Genomic DNA, 23,374 nt, shown 5'->3' on the forward strand with positions numbered 1-23,374 from the left:
AATCATTATTCCTTATACTTCACCAAGAAACTACATCCTTGAAGTAGGAATCGCTCCTGCACCCAATCTGTATCCACTAGTATCTAAACAATATCTTTTCCTTGCTTCTGGATACAGGGAATTGTTTTACCTATCAAAGACTATAGTTACTGAGTATATTATGAATTCTACTCAACTCACTAACTTGCTTTCACATTTTCTTCTTACTACACAAACTCTCCTCCAAATTATTAACCCACCAAGTTTTAGAATATCTGATTAAACTTTTCCTCAGTGTCCTTCCTGCTAAACAGTAGAAAAACATTGCTTTTCACCTCCTGTTCATTCAAATCACTCTAACAACCCTTGTCAAAATCACCAATGATGATTTCTATGCTAATAAATTTTATACTTTTCTTCACTGATACAAAATGATGGTCACCTATAGCAGCTTAGTGCTTGCTGCTTTTCTGCCTTTAGTCTTCTGCCTGTCATGAACTGTCTCTCCTCTTCAATGACCCGCTGCCAGGCCACTCTGCCTTGGAGTCAGGCAACTATGGACTGAAACCTCTACAACCTGAGCCAAAATAATAAACCTTTCCTCCTTTTAAAAACAAAGCATACTATTTCTTTGCTGTTCCCATCATACTGCTTTTCATCCATGCTTTAACTTGAAAGATTATCAAGGGCTCCTTTCATCCTCTGGAATTGGCCCTGGCAGTCTCTATCTGAATAAATGCAAATGACATTATGTGTTACTTATAAAAAGGAATGTTTTTATCCTTCCATTTCTTAGATATCTCAACAACACCAAAATGTACAGACTACTTTCTTTGCAAAATGGTTCCTCCTCTGTCTATGGTTCCATGATTCCACACACTCTTGTACTTTCTCTTCCCTCATGAGTAACATCTGTATTCTTTGTTGGCTTTCATGTTCTAATCATCCTTTCCGTGTCTGGGTTACTGAAGAGTTTAGTTCCAGGTTGTTTTCTTACACTATACAACACAGTCTCCTTATGTTATATCATCTAATCATCTATTTTCAAAGCTTTATCATCGTCATGGAAAAGACTCCCCATATTTTCTCTAACCCCGATCTCTTTGGGCTCCATACTTGCATACTATCTACCCAATAGTGCCATCACTTGCTCTTTTTTTTAAAAGTTTAATTAGTACATGCTTGTAATACATAATGATTACATTCACTGTAGGGGATTGGTATGTTTACCTAACACATTTCAATTCTTTTTCCCTATTCTCTCCACTCCCTTTTATATTTCCAGCATCAGAATCATTTACTTGTAAGACCTTATAAAGTTAATTATCATGTACACAGACTGGAAACCAGACTAATTAGGCTGAAAAATATATGATACAATAAATGTACTTAGTCAAGGTATACTTTTTTTTCCTTATTGAGTTTATTGGTACATTTTAGGTATACAGTACAGTTACATTCATCATTGGGATCTTGTACCTTTACGTGACAGGTCTTGGTCTCATTTTTTCCCCTTGTCCCTGCCCTCCCTTCACCCCCTCCTCCCCTCCCCATTTACAAACACTTTATTTCCATTCTTTCATTTTCTCATATTTTTTCTTTTCCCTTATTACCTTTCCCCTACCCTTCCCACTTTCCCTATACCTTTAGCCCTTTTCTTCCTATTTCATATTGTCAATTATCTCATTAGGATCTTATGTACTATTATAGTTTTTTCACACCAGAGAAACTATTTGGTGTTTACACGTGTGACTTATTTATTTCACTTAGGAGTACATCCTTGATATGTATCCATTTTCCTATGCATGAATCTAATTTCTCATTCTTTATGGCTGAATAGTATTCCATTTGGTATACTCTTAAGATCTGTACATGCTGGATTACCTTTTTTCCTGTTATCTGCCTTTTACTTCCATCTATCGTTCTATATATTTTCATATGAGAGAAACCATTCAATATTTAAGCTTGTGTTCTGAGTTACTTCACTTAACATTATGGGCTCAGGTGCATCCATTTTCCTACAAACGACTCAAGTTTATCCTTTTTTTAATTTGTTTTGTTTTTTGGTACAGCGGATGGAACCTAATCCCTTGCACTTGCCAGGCAGGCACTGTGCTGCTGAGCTAAATCCCTGGCCCTCAAGTAAATCCTTTCTGTGACACAGTAGTACTCCACTGTGTATAATCACTTTTTTAATCCATTTGTCTGTGGACAGGCAGATAAACTGTTTTTAGCTATTATGAATTGCACTGCTATAAAAATCAGTATGCATAAGTCACTGTAGGATGATGTCTTTAACTTTTCTGGGACGATACCTAGAAAGGGAATATCTGGATCAAATGGAATTTCTACTTTTAATTTTTTAAGGAACCTTCATACTGATTTCCCTAATGGATGCATCAGTTTACACTCTCACCAACAATAGAGAAGGGTTCTTTTCTCCCCACAGCCTATCATTTGTTGTTGACTTCTTGAAGGTAGCCACTCTTTCTGGAGATAGAATCTCAGCATAGTTTTAATTTGCATTTACTGAATGGCCAGCAATACCAAACACTTTTTCAAGTCTACTGACCATTTGTATTTCTTCATCTGAAAGTGTCTATTCATTTGAGATGCCCATTTTTAAATTGGGTCTTTAAATTAAGGGTGTCTAATCTTTTTAAGTTCTTTATGTATTTTAGATATTAGTCCTTTGTCTGAGTAGCAGCTGGCAAAACTTTTTTCCCATTCTGTAAGTTCAACCTGTTAGTGGTCTCCTTTGCTGCGCAGACAGTGCCATCTCTTAACATACCTAAAATTCAAAGTCACCAACTTACACCTCCTTACACTTGTTCTACCTCCATTTCCATAGATGCTACCACTATGTACTTAGTTGCCAATGCTAAAACCCAGTACTAGTAATGAAAATGTGCTGGAACTAGATAGCGGTGACAGCTGCAAAACTTGGTATACACAGTAAAAACTACTAAGTCACATATTTAAAAGGGGATGGATTTTTATGATATGTGATATGATTTTATGATATGATTTTTATGATATTTATCACAATAAAGCTATTAAAAAGCATACTCATTTAAATCAAGATTGCTCACCTATTACTTCATCCACTCAATACAATACATCAATAAATCCTGTCTATTATTCTGTGCTTCCCCAATATGTATTAAACTCACTTCTCCCTAACTAAACTACTATCACTCTTATCCCGGCAACATCACCTCCCCAGGCCCATTACATAAACAGTACTCACTCTCCTCAACACTCATTGTTTTCTGCCTGCAAGAGCCAGTCACCTTTTAAAAACCTAACTTTTCAGATCACTTCTTAGCTTAAAACTTTTTACTTAAGTTACCTTTTATCCTTTAGATTTTGTCTTGAATGTCATTATTTTAGATAGACCACTCCTGATCTCTTAAGAAGGTATCACCTACTATCCTCTGTAATTATTTTATCACTTACAACAATTTGTAAGCATACACCCCAACCTCTTGCTTATTCATTTAATGTCTACCTTTCCCATTACACAATCTTATTTGTTCACAAAGTGCTTACCACAATGCCTGGCAAATGTAGGCATCAAGTGTGTGTCAAATAGAATAAACCTGCCATCTGCCTCGCAAGCACAAGGTCCCAAGTTCAATCCCCAGTACAAAAAAAAAAAAAAAAAGAACAAAAAATCCATAAACATTTTGTTTTAGTATTTTATAGCTATAGGAATGTTTTTTGAAAATATATTTGAACACATAGGCAGGTTTTCTTATAGAACAAATTGCTGAAAGTGTCACTTGTACAATTTTATCCATTTTGAAATTAGTTTTTTCCCTCCAAAGTGATTTACACCTTCAACGTCCCTATTTGTTTCCACTGCCATTCACTTAGTATTTTAAAACTACATACACTATTTAAGTTAACTAGTACTTAAATAAACATTGAATAATATATATTTTTAAAGACACCATGGAGAAAGCACCAATTCATAGACTGCAGTACTCATGGTATGACATTTCTTGATTTTTCTCTTTAATGAAGCAACTTTCTAGCACATAGAAGAACTAAATGAACAAACTAATAAATATTTTAAAAACTGCCAGAATATTTGTGGTATTTACTTTGGTCAGCTCTACTCCCTTAAAGAAAGACATTTTTATCCTTTTACTCACCATATGTATCATATGGATCCACGTTAGGACTAGGCATATTCCACCACTGAATGGTTCCATCAATACCACCACTAAAACACTGTTCTCCATTAGAACTAATAGCTAATGACAGAACAGGGCCACTATTATAGGAAAAGAAGGGGAAAAAATTACTTATACATCCTAAGAAGAAACTCAAATCCCCATCCCCCAATCTCTGAATTTAGGTGGTATCCAAAAACTGTTTTAGGTAAATATGTACTTTTGAATAATCCTATTATTAATTCCTATTATAATTCATATTATTATAATTATTGAACTGATGAGGTGTTACTCAACTATGTCTTTTCTAATATCAAACACTGACAAAATTACCAAGTTTCTGGATTAATAATAGTTATAACTATGGTTAAGTAGTAATTAAATAAAACTTACACGTGGGCCCTAAATGTGTAGATAGGCTCTACATCTAAAGAGGCACTCCTAAAAGGGAGACAAAACAGGAAGGGGGAAAAAAGAATACAATTAAATAACCATACATCACAGTCAAATGTGCATATAAAAAGATATGGGACAATAAAGAGAAATAATTATTCATATAAACAAAATTGGAAGGAAAAAAGAGTGAATGTGAAAATACTTGCTTTTTGGCAGGAACTGTTTTTTGCAAGTTCCAAAGTTTCAGGGTATGGTCCTCAGAGGCAGTAACCAGCACAGGTTCTACTGGATGAAAAGCTAATGCTCGGACTCCATCAAAATGGCTACGTAGTGTATACTTGGGGTTCCATGTCTTTCGAAAGGCATCTTTATTGGCAGGCAACTAAAAAGAAAAAGCATTCTATTTACTGGTAAAAGTAGTACATTAGTGGGCATGTGGGGCTTTTTTTTTCTTTGGTGTGTATAAAACTTAAAACTGTTCAACTAAATGTCCCGTGGAAATTTAATAAACCTAAAAACTCTACAACAAGTCTTCATCATTTAGTAAGAATTCAAAAGAATAATTTCATTAGGCTTTCAAATACCTAGGTCAAACAAAGAGCTTCTTAATCTGTTTTTACCTAACTGTCAAGCTAAACCTAAAGCTTCTAATAAAAGTCAGATAAGAATATAATTACCACTGCTGCAACTTTACATGAAAATGAAATAACAATTTATGTATATGTAACTACCAAATATCCTAAGGTACAGTAGTAAACAGTTCAGCTATCATTTACTAGCATATGAATGGAATTTTTAAAGGCAGCAAATCAAGAGTACTTTCTAAAAGTCAGAACTACAAAGGCCCTTGAAGAATCTTTTCATACCATCTTCCTAAATCTTGATATTGATAAAAGGTTAATCTTTTTACCCTCATTTCTTCTCATTTCATCTGTAAAGATAAGCTGTGAAACAACTTCTAAAGCAATCACAAGTTTATTACACTTTAGTTGTATACTTTTAAAATATTAATGAGAATAGTCCAGCCCACCAAGGCTGACTGATGACTCTAAAGAACATGCTAACATAAGTAAAAATGCAGAAAAACAAAATGAAAGAACAGACTTGCTAAAAAACTGCAACTCATTAAAATAAAAATCGAAACAAATACTATAGCTAACTCTCAACTGAGCAATAAATATCCAGGAAAAATTTAATCCAAGACTAGTTTCACCTCTAACATACTCATTCCCACCTCCTCCAGCCTCTCTCTAGCCTAAACAAATGGCATTAAATATTCAGGAAATGATACAAGCTAACTTTAACATTATCCTTAAGGAAATGCAAGCTCAAAATAAAACATGCTTTTAAAAAGGCGAATAACTGATTTAGATAACCTATTTTCTCTTAACACCAAAATATGGTTTGAGTGATTAATTGAGAGTTGACAACTCAAAATATATTGACCAATATTTTAAGGTAATAATCCCAAATTCCTAGCTAATTCACCAAAATACCTAAGAAAAAACTTAAAACACCACAAAGTTACAAAGAAAAACTTCATGTCTCTTCAAATCAACACAATGACACACTTTATCTTTTCCATGCACCTTGAAATTAATTCTGTTTTATAAGTGATTCCCAAAAATGAGTCTTCTATTAAATCATTAAAAAATTAAAAATAAAACTGCACTTACATCATAACTATAGTCTGCATCATTTGTTACCGTCAAGTCTGCAAGGTCTCCAAGGCCCAGTACACTTAACAAAACATCATCAGAACCCATAATAAATGACTTGCCTCCTCCAGATGGAAACGTTATTGGTTCAGCTATAAAGAACAAAACCGCTTCTTAAATGCTGAAAAATCATACAGTACAAGACAATATTGTGGGGGAAATTTAATCACTTAACAGTAATATAATAAATTCAGTAATATAATAAATTTCTATTTTCCCAGTTCTGCTCAAAAATTTCCGAGTAATAACTAACAATGTGTTGAGATTACTATGTAGCTATTTTCCTCAAATCAAATATGCATCAAATATACTAGTGGGGGTAGGAGGAGGGCACAAAAGCTATCTATTTAAATCCCTCATCATTTCAGTAAATTATAACTATAGTTTATATGTTAAATAACAAGACAAATTGTGATTAAATAAAAGTTAAATAACAGATTTCAGCTATTTCTTGGGGAACAAATGCTACTACTGGCCTTAAAATAGCTCATCCACTGCAGTAACTCATACAGTGCAATGATCTACAAAAGTTCTGTTAAAGATGTCAGTTCCTAAAAATTAATCCTTGTGATCTTCAAAATGCCTTCCAGCTTTAAAGCTTTTTGGCTTTTATTTTAATGTCCTATTTTGTTTCTCATGATACTTCTAAGATGAAGAAAATAATATATGTTGACTGTAGAACTTTAAATTTCTAATCAGAATTGTCATTTCAATTTCAAACAAAATACAAATGAAATGTTCATTTTACTTTGCTTTTTTATCTGCATCTTATGTGATATTACAGCTTTCTCTGTTTACATTAGCAGTTCCAATTAATTTAAAATGTGTTTTTTCTGTACATACTCCTGGCCAATTAAGCAATGCCATAATATGAATTACTCACTACATCATTATCTAAATATGTGGCTCTAACAGTAGTGTAAATAATAATTCTAAATATCATTTCAAACATTCACTTTGAAAGCAACATGTTAGTATTAAGATGGCAAGAGAGAAATACTTATGTCATACAAAACTCAATGTTTCAAAACATTTAAAATTTATGATCAGATTTCAAAGGGAGATGTTAAAAAACTCAAGCTGATATTTTGAAAATTTTCCTATGAAAAATGATATAAATTCAATATGCTGCAGGAAACCAGGTATAGTGAAATCAGGCAATTATTAGTACTATTAAAAATAATTTTAAGATATAATTCATTTATATCATAGAAAAAGTAAAATAATTCTCTATTTAGAATATTTTGGCATTTTATCCTATCAATCAAAGTTAACTATATAATTTGACTTAAATAGAGCGCTAAAATGAAGTTATAATTTGGCAAATTATTTAAAGTAAATTTGGCAACATTTGAAAAAAATTATATATATATATAGATATATAGTTTATTTTTCTGATTATAATTTCATAAAGTCCTTAAGTAAAATATACTCAAAAGCATTTTCTGCCGGTATAAAGGATTTTTCAAAGCTTCTAATTCGTTTCTAAAACAAGTTAAAGTGTCACAACCCCTCCCACTAACAATTACAAAAAAATTAACACAAATCTTAAAAGGCTAATAAAATTTAACATAAAACTATCTTGCTTTGTTCCATATTCTCTTTTTGCAGGATTATTAATGGACCAATTTAGGGGTATGTAAAGGAAAGTGCCAAGGCAGTATTAACTATTTTAATTGGAATTTTAGATTAACTGTATTTAACAAAAAATTAGTTTTATACTCTTTTCTAACTAATCACGACTATATTTGTATCCCTTTACACACACACACACACACACACACACACACACACACACTTATATAGAGCAAGCTACTGCATTTAACACTTATTTACATACATCTATGTGCAAAAAGTCGTTTAAAATATTGTTTTCCATATCACCCATCACCCTGGCATATGGTAATCAGAGTAAATACTCAATTTGCTTATTTCACTGCCAAATTTTATCCTAATAATTCATTTTCTTAATGTTACTATGATTACCTAAAGCATATGGTCATATGGGCATTAAAATGTCATTAGCAATCAAAGAAAATTATTAAAAGTTTTTAATTTAATGACAGAAAAATTATTAGTAAATACTAAAGCAAGCAATTTAAGCATACTATTTATTATTAATTTTTATGCTAATTTTGGGATGCATAAAATGGGATCTTTTAACAAAGCTTCTTTATATATACTGTAACAAGTCCTCCTTTTGTTTTCTTGTTTTGTTTTGTTTTTTTGGTATCGGGGATTGAACTCGGGTCCTTGCGCTTGCAAGGCAGGCCACCGAACTGCTGAGCTAAATCCCCGGCCCCGTAAGTCCTCCTTTTGATGGATACCTATGGCCAAGAAAATCTGTAGCTCATGTATCAAATTCTCCCTTTCTCTTCCAATTTTACCAAACCTAAAGAACAAAATTAATAAAGGATTTTGGATGAATCTGTGGCAGTATGGTTAATGCTAAATCTTTAATAATAATAGTCTGAAAGGTTATAATATACAAGTGGCTCTCCCACAAAAGACATTTATTCTTTATAAATTGAGGTGTAACATGGAAATCAAAAGAAATAGATTATGAATTCAACTGAAGTTCAAAGTCAATTCAAATCTCCTTAAATAATGAATTATAGTAAGACTTACAGTTCCAAAGGTGTAAATTCATGTTTATCAAGCTCCCCCATTTCCTTCCTCCCACCATAGGAAACAGGTTACGGACATCTATTCTTTAAAACACACACATACACATAAACAAACACACAGAGAGCTCTAAATTGGTATGGTGAGCCTTGTCTTGCTTTTTCCATAAATTTTGGACTTGAAAATATTTTAAAATAAAGGGATCCATATTCCTGCTATGATTTTGCCGTAAACTGCAAAATATTCATTTTAAAAATGTACCTTAATTACACAAATTTTAGCAAATTGTACTATGCATTATTTGGTTAAAAAAAAGTTAAAGAAGCTAAAGTGCTAAGCGTACAAAATGAAAAATAATGAAATATAACAAAGTTGGTATGTGCATCTTTCCTGCGCTTGCGAGGCAGGCAGAGGAACCAATGAGCTAAATCCCCAGCCCCAGAGCCCGAATTTTTTTTGACTAAAGCAATCCAACCCCCTATACAACCAATACAGAAACATCAATAAAATTCAATCTATGTCAAATTATTAGATATGAATTGTATATCACATATATTAAAATACCCTGATTAAAGATTCAGATGCATTAGTTAGAATTTTCTATCTAGGCCTGAGATTATAAATAACTCAAGTATCTTCAGCTAAAATTAATTTTGAAAAATATGTTTAGGTAGTACTTTCATTTCCTACACTTCTGGTTTTGGCAAATGTTAGAAAATTCATTACTTGAGTATGTGCTTGCTACCAAGTTAAAGAATAATGTTGCTTTATTCAAAAGTGATTAAACTAGTAAAATGTTATATGTATTTTTCAAATTAATATAAATAGTAAATTTCAAAGTGCCTAGTACTCAGTTGTCTCTTAGTAAGTGGTACTTAGTAACAGTAGCTAAATTTTTTTTTTTTTTTTTTTTTTGATACTAAGGATCAAACTTGGGAATTTGCTCTCGCAAGGCAGGCAGTGGAACCACTGAGCTAAATCCCTGGCCCAATAGTTGCTAAATGTAAGCGATGTAACACAATGATTTTTTTCCATATATGTTAAAAGTTTATTTCTGTAAAAATTTCATAAATCTGCAAATTTTCCTCCTTTTAGATTCTGAAGTTAGATTTAAAATACCCTGAACTATGATGTAAACGACTCCATTTAACATTGAAAACAAAAACAGATATGAAGAACTAGAAGCCAAAACTTTCAAAATCCCTAAGACAGTTACACCAAGAGCTTGCCCAACACCTTCTCTGAAGATCATATAAAGTGAACAGCATAAAATGTGCAATTAAGATATGATTTGGAGTTAATGTCTTTTGCAATGTAAATAAACATGGTAGCTAAACTTTGTACCTTCCTCTGCTCTTGCACCTTCATGATCAGTCATTCTAGAAGAAGCTGACCTAGACTGATTAATGATTCCTGAAGGGATGTGGGGCAGCTCATCATCTCCCAGATCAGCTATCATGTCGCAGAGTTTTGTCCTGTTGACCCCTGTAAATTAATGTCAGCAGTAGAGGTTCATTTAATGGCTACCGCTTGACTTGTTAGCAGCCTTTAGTAAACCAATGTACTAACAAAACAGACTTTAATAAGTCCCAGTTATTGAAGTATCATTAAAGATTTAATTTTCTACACACTTCCCCAAAACACATTAAAAGATTTTAAAAGTTTAAAATTTCACTATTCTGTGGATATCTGTGATACATATTTCCACTGTGTACTTTAAACATATATAAGGGCAAAGGAGAGGAGTAGGACAGGGGGTCTAGGGGGGAGGAGGGAGGGAAGAACCTCTGCTATTGAACCCAAGTTTTGTAAAGTCACAGACAAAAAAAGATACCATAAAAACAAAAGAAAATTTTGGTATTTAAGGTTAATGTTTACTGATATAAAGAAAAAAACATGAGCTTTCAACTTAATTCATTATTTTAAAAAGTTAAAGAAATACATACAAATGACTTTTAGGAGGGTGCAACAAACAATAACTTTCCCTGTTTCCATGGCTATTTTCTTGCCATATTAGCACAAATTTGTCATTAACAACCCTGATTTCCCTCAAAAATGTTTTCACTTTTCCAAAATTGAAAATGCTAAAAAAATTTTAAATGTAGATTTACCCATGAGCTCCCTTAGTTTCTCATAATGTATGAAAATTAAACACTATCAAAGGCCATAAATTTAAGGGAATGCCAGCCATTGCAGGGATAACTAAAGCTAAAATATACAAAACTGAAAAGCTTCTGAAGTACTGCAGAATATTTTCTACTTTAAGCTCTGGACATCAGAAATGGAAGAATCATTTATTTCAACCACGTTTTGAGAGAAAACTTAGTTTATAAGAATGTCAGAAAAAGCCAGACATGGTGGCATACACCCATGATCTCAGTACTCTGGGAGACTGAGGATCAAAAATTCAAGCTCCTGGCAGCTTAGTGATTTAAGTGAGGTCTAGTCTCAAATTTTTAGAAAAGGCACTGGCACTGACAGTAAGATTCAAGGATCAGTACTGCCCCCCGCCCACAAAAACAACATTCTATTCAATACAAAGTAAAAAAAACTAGGCAAATTCAAGTTCAGATAGTGTTATTTTATATTCACTAATTTCACCATCCATTGACTAATTACACTGCTACATGATTATTCACTGTCCTTTTAAATGTATGTAACTATGCAGGAAATAGCATTCATCTATGTATCCTACACAATGACAGGCAATAAGATAGTAAGTCTTTATGGAAATAGATGGAATCTTACATATTAGCTTATTTTACAGTAGCTCCTAACTTCTAAAATCTGCTTGTGCGGCTCAACCTTTTAATGTATGTAACATATCACATACTCTAAATTTTCTAAAACAATTATAAAGGAGAAACTCAGAGGTACCTGAGGATTTTCCTTTTGCCAATGAAGTGATAATGAACAAATTCTCTAATAAATGAAAAAATAACTAGCTGTCCTACCACCAATTAAATTCAGTGGAAAGAAAATAAACATTACTCTTTCCCATAAGTAGCTCCCCTTAATAGCTTTCTCACTTGTGTATTTATCACCACCATTGATTTAGTTTCTGTTCTTAAAATTCTGCAGTCAAGTCTTAGCAATTCCTCTACAATTTATAAAATAAGGAATAGAAAAAGTTTTTAAAGAATCCTTTACTCTTCAATTAATCTTTTCCTATAAACTTTATTCTAAGGCTTTTACTTTTACAAATTACAATAGATTAATATATTTTCTATCTCTAAGTTCTACTTGCTCTCAAATTTGAATACAACTAAATTATAATATGATAATTCTGGAAAAATAAATCACTTCTTTGCTCAGAAACCACAGTGGCAGTTTGATATTGTTTGGATGGTTAACTTAAATCCTGTATTTAATTTTGCAAGTGCTACATGATCTGATCTTAATTTTCTATCCTATATTTTAATGATACACAATTAAATCACCTCAAATTTCTAGTCAAAGTGCTTTCCACACAGAATCAGTCTTCACTGAGGGTTATTTTCAACATATTTATTATGTCTGTCCTCCCTTACTACCCCAGAAAGGTGAGAATTCTCACACACACCATCATTTAACATGCACCTCTAAATTCTGTTCATTTCTCCACACCAATTCAATCTCCTCTGTAGAGTATGTTGTTCTTTCTCAGCTCACTTATTATACTTGTGTGTATTTTAAAATTTGACTTTATTAAACATTATCTTATAAATAATTATATGTATAATATAAAGAATAATAAAGACTTTCATGAAGCCAGAAGGTTTGGCATTTTTAAATAATGTGAAGTAGCAATCTTCTTGGATACGTGGACTTAAGATACAGAAGGGAAGGAAAGTAGGGACAATATGAAAGTCATTTTTCAAACTTAGGATCTCAAACTATATAATTATTATTTGCATACTACATTCAGTCCTGTATGGCACAGTTCCACGTTTAGGAAAAGACAACTTCTCTGTTCTACCCCTAGATTCTCAAACTGTCAAAAGACTTCACAACCAGAAATCAGTCTTCGGCCTACTGTGTAGAACATCTCTCCAAGGCAAAGGGGGGGTGGTTACCGGGATTAAAACGCAGGATGTAGCACTTGCAGCACGACTACTAAACTAAATCCCCAGCCCTTCTTTCCAAGCCAAATTTAAGGCCTTCATTTTCTTTTTAAACTTATTGAATATTGGAAATATAATAAATGCAAGAAGACAATTTCAGTATTTGAAATGTGATTAGCAGTAATAAGAAAATTATAATGGTATGTGTATAAAAGATTATTACATATTAATTCTAATTATTTAATGACTAATGTCATTAAAATGTAACAAATAAAACCCAGCTCTCAGCTACTGCTTAATTTTATAGAAAGAAAATTTCTTTTTTGAGATAGGATCTCACTATGTAGTTCTGGCAGGCTTTGAATTCACTATGTAGTCTAGGCTGAGAAACGCTTTTTCTAATTCTTCTAACAAAAAAACTTCAAAAAAGAACTAGCATGGTGACTCAACATAGTGGTGCAAACCTGTAATCCCAGCACTTGGGAGGCTGAGGCAGAAGGGTTGCCACTATCTGAAGTTATATTTTTAAAATATTTTATTTCCTGGTGACGATCTGTTGTCTTGGATCTGGAATAGCAAATGACATATTCAGAATATCAAATCAGAATATGATACAGGGAAGCTTCTAATTTACACAGAAAGTAATATAGAAAAAATATGGGGAAAATGTTAAATAAGACTTCCCTTTTCCCATATATTGCTAGTCAAATCAGAAAATATATGCCAATCCTGTAACACCAGTAAAGGAAAGAAGACCAAAAATCATATTCTATACAAAGCAAAAACAGCAGTTGGGATAAGTGAGAATAATTTGAAAAACTAAGACAAGTTCATCCACGAAGAACTAAGACTGTAAACATACATTTTCTCATAATATGTATATATTTTAAATGCGGAAAGGCCTTTTAAAAGAAAGAAAATGAAGTAATACTATCTTCTTCATAAACTAAATTATGTAGCTACAATATAGCATAGAAGTAATAATAAGCTATATGAATAAGGGAACCTATCAAAGGAAAATTGATTCCTATAATGTACACAACTGAAACTTTTACACATTCAAAAACAGAAGCAAACAACCAAAGGAAATCTTTAAAAGGTTTTCAGCTCCCTCATATTCTAAATAAAGGCTCCAGATTTCAGGTGCTTCACACTTCAGATGTCACACTGTGTTTTTTTTAAATCATTATCAATTTACATGTTTTTGCTGAGAAAATGAAGCAAAAAGTAGAGGCCACAAAAGAAACTTTTAGATTTTAACAAAAGCCTGAGTAATCTCCTTCATTCTCAAATTAGAGAAAGTTTAAAGACTATTTTAAAAGTGAGTTTGTAGTTAGATAATAGTATCACAGCAATGTTATTTTCTTGACTTTCACTCCTGTATTATGCTAAGTATTTAAGGGGCAACATGTCTATAACTTAGTTTTCTGAATTGTTCAAAGAGTAAAATATTGAGCCAGGTATGGCAGCACATGCCTAAAATCCTAACACTCAGGAGGCTGAGGCAGAACTGCTCTGAGTTCAGGCCAGCCAGAACTACATAGTGAGACTCTCTCTCAAAACAAACAAAGTAAAATGTGTATATACTTATAAAAGAAAATGACAAGGGCTGGAGCACTTGCACACCACGCAAAGCCCTAACACCCTCCCCTAAAAGAGGGAGGGAATATGATCACTTAAAGAAGCAGGGTAAAAAGTATTTGGAATTTTCTATACTACGCTTGCAACTTTTTCCTAGGTTAGAAATTATATCCAAATAAAAAAACTAAAAGGAAAAGGAAGTTTTTATCTTTGAATAAATCCTGAGACCAAAATAACTATACCACAAAGTTTCTCTGGTTTCCTGACTTTTAGAAGTTTTAGATAAATAAAGCACATACCTCACTTAGCAAGAAAAACTTTCTGAAATATACACTCACTGTAAGATTGTCACTTTCAAGCCTTTTTCTCTTGTCTCAGAGGGCAAAACTGGAGTAAACAAGCCAGAACATGGAGAAACGTAAGCTTAGCACCAGATAAGAGCCTTCACATGTAAGAGTCAAATCTTGGGCAAATCTTCAGAAAGTTAAAAATTCAACATTCTTACTACTTTTCTCTTTCCTTTCAAAAAAGAAAAAAGATTAGATTACATCTGTTGATTCCATATGGTAAAGTTAGCAAGTAGTACTTTTCCTTCTAAGAAGCTTGGGGTAAAAAAAAACTGTCTTTAAGTGCTATGATCCAACAGGTACGATTTATTCACATTCTAGAATAAAGGAAAAAAGAAAAGCCTATAGCTTATAAATTATCCTAATTTATACAAAACTGCACCCAGGAAAATACCAGAATTATAACAAACAGAGCCTAGATAATAAAAACAAGAAAATTCATGAACTATCTTTACATGTAAAATTGTATCATAGTGTTAATATCATAATCTACCTGAATCAAGACCATTAGTGATTTGCTTCATTAAAATAGTTTTTCATTGGGGCTGGGGATTTAGCACAGTAGTTCTTCCGCTAGCCGCACAAAGCATAAGGACCCAAGTTTGATCCCCAGTATCAAAAAAAAAAAAAGTTTTTCATAGCCCTGGGGATTCAGCTCAGTGGCACCACACCTGCCCCTCAAGTGCGAGGTCCTGAGTTCAATCCCTAGAGCAAAACAAAACAAAACAAATCTACATTTTTTTTTCATAGTAATGCCCCCTTATATGGGGTTTTGTTTTATGAGCATCCAGTCACCCATGGTCAATCACAGCTCAAAAATATTAAATGAAACAATTCTTAAATTTTAAATTTCATGCCATTTGTAGTGTGATGAAATCTCATACCATCTAAGTTCTGTCCTGCCCATGATAGGATCTCTGTTCAGCATATCCATGCTGTATGCGCTCAGTAGCTTTCTTGGTTATAAGATCACATATCACAGTATCACAGTACTTATGTTCAAGTAACTCTTAATTTAGTAATTGTGTCCCTAAAGCAAGAGTCGAGATGGGAGCAATCTGGATATGTCAGAGAAGCTAGACTATCTTATTTAACTAAAAAGGTAAAAGTTCTAACTTCAAAAAAATTGTATGTTGAAATATACAAAAGTAAGTTCTTTTCATTCTGTTACTGTGTCTAACTTATAAATTAAACTTTATCACAGGAATATATGTATACAAAAAAATACAATATGTAGGATCTATCTGAGGCGTCAAGCATTCACTGGCAGTGTTAGAACACAACCTCTGCAGAAAAAAGAGCAATAGAGAATTTCTAAAACTTTACTCTGCACGCCAAGGAATCAGAGTTAACATTCATAATGAACTCTGCATTCAAGAGCACATGCCTGTAATGCCAAGACTCAGGAGGCTAAGGCAGGAGAATCACAAGTTCAAGGCCAATCTGGGCTATACAGTGAGACCCTTTCTCCCTCCCTGCCAAAAAATAAAAAACAAACGGGAAAAAAGACAAACTTTGGGCACTCTGCTAGAAACCTCATCCCTATAACTTACACAGGTAACAAATGTTAAAAACATTGATATTGGGCCGGGGATTTGATTTAGCTCAGTGATTCTGGTGCCTGCCTCACAAGCACAAGGACCCGAGTTCAATTCCTGGTACCCCCCCAAAAAAATCGATATTATCAAAATATAGAGGGTGAGTTGAACCTACAAAATGAAATATTATGCAATCACCAAAATTTTAAGACTATAAAACATTTAAAAAGAATGAGTTAACAATATAGTGATATTCTTGTTGAAATATAAAAAAGGTTTATGTATAGTCATAACCACCCTCTAATCCTGGTCTGAAGACTGAACACAAGTCCTACACAATGTGCTACATCCTGATCCTTTTTTTTTTCTTTTGAGACAAAATCTCAGTTGCTAAATTGCCCAGGCTAAGCTCAACCTGTAATCAACCTGTAACCCTCAGCCTCCTAGTATTGGGATCACAGGGATGTGCCACCATGCCCCACTTACATATAAAGTTTTTCCAAGATTTTTAGGAACATTTATCTATATAGATATATCTGTATACAATCTATATATGCCAAATATTACACGTAGTTAATGTGAATTTATTTCAGGACTGCAGGTGACTTTTCCTTTTTTCTTTATATTTCTACTTATATATTTTGTCTAAAGAATAAATGTATTATTTTAAAACTTTTATTATGTTTTCAATACATAATGAATACATTCATCATCAGGTATTGGTACATATACATATGCATCTTGATCCTTTTTACTTTCTGTTCCCCTCCTCTGTCTTCTATCTACCTGTCCTATAAAATTTAATAAAAAAGATATAAAAATCAAAATTAAAAGAAAGTGTGTTCGATAATACAACACACATCTAGGTAATATTGAGACAGGAGAGGACAGTGTCCCTAGATCCTGATTTAATCACAACTCCCTTTGTACTGAATTCACATGTTAGGTTTTCCAATACTGTTGAACAATAAGGTAGCTCAATTAAACTTAGAAGCTGAAAACATACAGAGGCATACTTATGACATAAAGTGATATTTTCTATGAACTGTTAAATAGGCAAATTATAAAAATACTATGATCTTATTAAAAAAACAAAGTCAGGAGTGTTGGCACACGCCTAGGCAGGAGGATCACTGTGAATTCAAAGACACCCTAGGTTAATAGTGAGTTCAGGACCAGCATGAACTACATACACAGCAAGACCCTGTCTCAAAAAAAGAAAACACAAAAATAAATTTAATTTATGAAGATTTAAAAAATTGAATTGCAATTCATCTGTTTTTAGTATTTCTCAAAGAGGAACTTTAAAAAAAAGTTTTTAAGAATAATTTAATACCTACACCTAAAAAGGACCATTAGTCAACTTATACTTTATTTTTGAACCTCAAAAACCTATATATCTAATCATAGACTATCAGAAAAAAATAAATCAGATAGTTCTATTTTAAGTTAGAAGTAATATTATCTAATATTTTCTAAAGAAACTTTCTGCATATTAACAAAACCTTCAGCAGATTGTCATATAACATATGTATACTAAGTAATCCAATATTTTAAAAACTATTTTCTTAAAGAGGAAAAAATCTAAATCCTAAAATGCAAATGTTATTTTCACCATACTGAAAGTCATGTGATAATACTTTCATACTTAATATGCACACGTTATGGGTAAGTCATGTTAAAACTGAATTCAATTCCAGCCTAGCATTAAATGCTTTTAAATAAAATCAGCAATTCATAAAACAGTTTATCCTTTTATTTACATGCAGTAACATAATAGGACAAAGTTATCAAAGAAACTTGGTTAACAGGTTAAAAACCCTCTAAACTCTGCTTCTTAGCCTCCAAATAAGTAAAATCACCCAAAAAATGCTTTTGGAGGGGGTACTAGGGATTGAACTGGGGCCCCGGGCTTGCAAGGCAGGCAGCGGAACCACTGAGCTAAATCCCCAGCCCTCCAGAGAGTCTTGCTTTATTGAAGGAAATTCACATTCTTTCCCAGTACACCTGCCACTTAGTAAAATAATGTATTTAACACCACAGAAATATGAAAGAATGTTTTTTGCTCTTGTCATGTATTATTTTCTCCTTGAAAGAGTAAAAAAAAGTTAATAGATAACAGCCAGTTTGAAATAAAGTTTCCTCAAAGTAAGTCTCAAATCTGTCCATTTAACATCAGAGAAGACATTTTGCATGTGGGTGTTTTTAAGCTTGAATCACAAAATAAAAATAAATTACTTCTTTGAAAGTAATAGCTATAGCTGCATATATACTTTTACAATAAGCTTATCAAAATATAGCATAGCATAGCACCACTCTCTCCTGAGGACTTTCTCTACTAGAGTAATCAAGATAATACTACCCAGGAGAAAATTCTGCAGCTGTTAACTGTGGCTGGATCATGACCAGAAAATATAACCTGTCAAAGAAGCCTTCCTGCGCATCGTGTTTAAGGATTCCTAGACTAAGAAATGTAACCTGCATATGAGCTGTGTATAGCTTCAAATTAATAACTCATGTATCAGAAAATAGAGAACTCTATACTTTTCTACCATATGAATAAATTTCTATTACTTTTAATTCCGAGGCCAGTATTCCCTACAATTTGGTATTTTTTTTAAAAAGCTTTAAAAAATCTCAAAATCTTCCCTTCACCCCTTATGCACATAGGTCTTCTACTTGATGAATAATACATTCTAAATGTTATCCAAATAAGTTTCAATTATACAACAGACAAAGTTTAAAGTTAGTTGCCCCCTTTATGAAACAAAAAATAAAATTACATGAAAAAACAGAAGTGATTTTTTTCAGTATTGGCATACAAAAATTGTAATAGTCAGAATCTGCACTTACTCTTCACCCCTTTCTTCCCCTTTCGTTCCTTCTTGTACTGTTCCTTCAGTTTACTTATTAGTCCCTGGTCTACATCCCAAACCTCAGCAGTTGGGGAGAGGTCATCTTTATCTACATGCAGCATATTATTGAAAGAAAAAAAATCAGCAGTTGGCAATGCAAGCTATTGGCAGTAAACTGTTACAGTTTCAAATAATCATAATAAAAATGTTGAAATAGCACATACTCAAAGTACTCTAAAGGTGCAGTCTCAGTTTTGGTGTTCACGACTCAAACTCATACGCTAGAAGTTTCTGAACATTTGATAACAATGACAGTTAAATGGTGCTTCATATTTTATGTATCACAATTTCAAAGTTATACTTTCAATGAACTGACATTAGAAATCTAATGTCATAAAAATAGATTACTGCATCTTTATAAAAATGTTAACAAAAATTATTCAGCCAGCATCATAAAAGCAAATGAATGAATTACATGCAAGCTGGAAAGGTCAGTGCCATTTCATTGATGAAAATATTCATGCACCGTCTGTCACACTGATTCTGCATGCACAGGATAACCATACTAATGAAAAGGCATTCTAGACCAATATTATACTTACATATAGTTCCAAAATACAATGTCTCATTTAATTCATATAAAGCATTCAGAGAATCCCACATCTGTTCCACCACCCAAATAGTTCAACATCTCATTACCTTCGTCCATTGGTCTACAACTAAGATTAGCAAAAAACAAAAACAAAACTCAAAATCCACTGAAGAATTTTTAAGAGTTGATTTTTTCAGGGTAAAATAAGCAGTGACAAGCACAGAAAAGTGAAAACGTATTTCTATACATCTGCTAAAGATGACATCTCAGCTATTTTAGCTGAATAATAACTGATTTAAATAAATACTTGTGCTTGAAAAAATTGTATTCTTAGAAAAATAGAAGAAAAACAGCATTTAAAAGAGGAAATATAAAAATGTCTTTCATAATTATTTTAAGTATTGTGGGGTTTTCTTCAGTATTAAAGCTGCTATGTTATAGGAAGTTTAACAATGTTCTAAGTAACAACTCTGAGTTTTTATAACCTTAGCTTAAATTTAATTAAATAAAACTGTGTACCCAAACACCTAAGGCTAAGTCATTCAATTAGACTGAACAGTGAAAATTTTCACGGAAACAAACTTGTTAAAATAGCTCAGTATGTTCTGGCTTATTAACTCTTACGAGCTCACGAGGCCTCTCTGACTTAGTATTTGAAGTAGACATTACAAAGCCTTTTTTTGGGCCAGGGAATTATCTCAGTGGTTCTGCTTGCCTTGCAAGTGCAAGGTCCCAAGTTCAAACTCTGGTACCCCCAAAAAAGCCTTTTTTCCTTCATAGACTGCAGTATATAGCAAACAATAAATTCTTGTATCTGAACACTACACAGAAATGCAAGAATTTACTGTACCTTGCACGTCTCCTACTCAATTATGGTATGGTGACTTTTTCTTCCATAACTATACCTATAATCACAGATGGCCAGTATGTGGGAAAAGCTAAAGCCAACACTTTCAATTAACTTGCTAACCTGAATTACTTGTGGCTAGGTTAGTAAATTTACTAAATGACTAAATTCACATGTAAGATTTACATGTAAGATGCAATAGTGTTTGTAATAAAACTGCAATACTGACAAACAGAAAATTAGCTTTTCATGTACACTATGGTTTCCTAAAAACTATATTACATCAGGAATCTTGTCAATTTATTGAATAGGCCCAAAAAAATGTGATCTAAGAAATCTGTATTCTTTTTAATGAAGCTAACAATTTACTGTCAACCAAAGACAAACTGACACATTTCAAGGATACACCTTTTGTATCTCAGAGACCAAAAAACCAGTTAACTGGTATAAACTTAATATAGATTAGGACAGAAAAATTTAAGATAGCCAGATTTTAGGGGTTTTTTTTGTACTGGGGATCAAACTTGGGACTTTGCACTTGAAAAGCAGGTGGCAGAACCCCTGAGCTAAGTCCCCAGCACAAGGTAGCCAGTTTCTTTAAAGACTTTTGAAGAAAAAAAAAAGTTGTGAACAGCTCTCACTAACATAGCAAGAGAGTGGTGTGAAAAAGCAAAGGGAATGAAAAAAAGGAGAAGCTTGAGGAAAAAAATATTACTTGCAAGATAACCTCAGTTTTAGAAGACAAAGGTAAACTTAGGCAGTGCAGAGAACAGGTTGGTGAATACATAGGTGCACAAACAATATCCTGAAACTTGCCTGGTAACGGCTGATTTGACATTGCTTATAAGAAATAGACAAGAGCAAAGGGGAAGAGGCAGCATTATCTTCTACATGTTAACCTGTTTTAAAAAAATCTAGTGGGGGGATACCAAGAAATGAGGGTAAATCAATTATGGGAACATTTTTTGTCTAAGAGAAAATGAAAACATGCATAAAAAAGTTGACTCCTATCTACTCAAAACCCCCAAAACATGAAATTCCTATAGTAATTCTGATTACCAAAGCAGAAGAATTATACACATCTACTAACTGTAACAAATATATAACTAACTTCACTTCATGCAAATACTCAACACTTTATCCATTGTACTTAATTACAAACATTCAGGTATTGATTGTATTTTGTAGTCCTATGAATTTCCAGAGATCATTGTTTCAAAGGACAGAAGAAAATAAACAACCTTAAACAAAGCCTAGTCTCCATGAGAAAACATAACAAAATTAGAGATACCAACTAATTTTTTTAAGAACAAAAAATTAGTAACATTAAGTCAGACACCTACGAGAAAAAGAGATTAACAGAGAAAAAGTGGACAAAAAACTTCGAAAAAAAGCAGTGGTTTCCTAGAATAAAAAGGGCTCAAAATTAAAACTACGCAGAATGCTTTTTATACAAAATAAAAAATAACATTATCAAAACATGTTTCATTAAAACAAGGCTTGCTTTCTTTAAAATCTGTGTTCTTTATCCAATAATTTGAATCTAAAAATTACTACTTTCTTATTTATAAATATACTGAATTTTTTAAAAAAGTGTTTGTACATCTACCTCTGTTTCAGAAAAACTGAGTACAAATAACTTCTTGAGTAGAAATGACGAATTTTTAGAAACACTGCTAGATCCTCATGGTTTTAGTCTTACAGAAACTACTTGAACTGTTTCATATGTAAGAGTCCTTTTCTTTATCATGAAGAACTTAAGACGCCTTACAGTTTTAGTCTTGTTTGGAAGTAAGAGGCTGTGTTGGTTACTTCTATTTATGTCAGTCAAATACTGACAGTAAAAAGTAAATAAAGTCATTCACTAAGTCTTCTCTTAAAACCTTTATAGTTAAGTCTTTAGAGAGAAGTACCAATGAGTTGTATGTAACTGGATACTTTATTTTTAAAGAAATAATGTCATTTGATACAACTTAAATTTTTGAAATTTTTATCCCTTTAACTGAGATTTAAATTCTAGCAAATTTACCTTAAAAAGAAATAGGTGTGGATGTGTGCCAAGATTTAGCCAAACAGATGCTTGTTCTAAATCCTCTGTTAACAAATTATATGTATTTATATACTTACAGAAATATTAATCATTGTTCTCTCTTCAAAGTAGCATTACAAGTGATTTTTAATATTCTTAACATTTATCTGAGTTCTAAATCTTCTAAAATACACTATAAAAGTGTAAAATATTTAAATATTTTATAAAATTTGGAATAGTCAGGAAAAAATAAGCAATACTTTTGAAATTATTGAAAAAAGGTATTTCCAACACTGAATAGGTAACACACAGATACAAACATAAAAAAACACCTTAGATCTCTTACTGTTTCTGCTGAGCAAAAGTAAACTTCTAAAATATATAGTCATTTTCAAAGCCAAGAATGGTGGTGTGCGTATGTCTATAATCTCACACTCATGAAAGAGAGGCAGGCCAGGGAAACCTTGCCTCAAAAAATGAACTAAGGCCAGGTGTGGTGGTGCACACCTGTAATCCCAGCACTTGGAAAGCAGAGGCAGGAGAATCGCTGCTAATTCGAGACCAGCGTGGGCTACATAGTGAGTTCCACGTCAGTCTCAACTACAGAGCAAGACCCTATCTCAAAAAAAAAAAAAAAAAGGCT

At 32.6% G+C, this 23,374-nt stretch overlaps 1 protein-coding gene across 5 annotated transcripts in view; it reads right to left on the bottom strand.

Annotated features, from left to right (window-relative positions):
• Positions 1–23,374, bottom strand: part of Strn3 (striatin 3) — a 71,221-nt gene that overhangs the window by 10,985 nt on the left and 36,862 nt on the right. For 2 of the 5 annotated variants that reach the window (XM_010633554.3, XM_010633556.3), the window contains exons 8-13: positions 19,262–19,372; positions 10,244–10,384; positions 6,233–6,366; positions 4,763–4,938; positions 4,554–4,601; positions 4,140–4,261 (exon numbers count right to left, since the gene is read on the bottom strand). In XM_010633554.3, coding sequence (XP_010631856.1) covers positions 4,140–4,261; positions 4,554–4,601; positions 4,763–4,938; positions 6,233–6,366; positions 10,244–10,384; positions 19,262–19,372 — 732 coding nt within the window. The remainder of the gene's footprint in view (positions 1–4,139; positions 4,262–4,553; positions 4,602–4,762; positions 4,939–6,232; positions 6,367–10,243; positions 10,385–19,261; positions 19,373–23,374) is intronic. The other 3 variants (XM_019208873.2, XM_010633555.3, XM_010633557.3) reach the window with 3 other exon arrangements.

This window comes from Fukomys damarensis, unplaced genomic scaffold (genome assembly GCF_012274545.1).
Source record: "Fukomys damarensis isolate Sample0158 unplaced genomic scaffold, DMR_v1.0_HiC HiC_scaffold_17, whole genome shotgun sequence".
NCBI classification, from domain to species: Eukaryota; Metazoa; Chordata; class Mammalia; order Rodentia; family Bathyergidae; genus Fukomys; species Fukomys damarensis.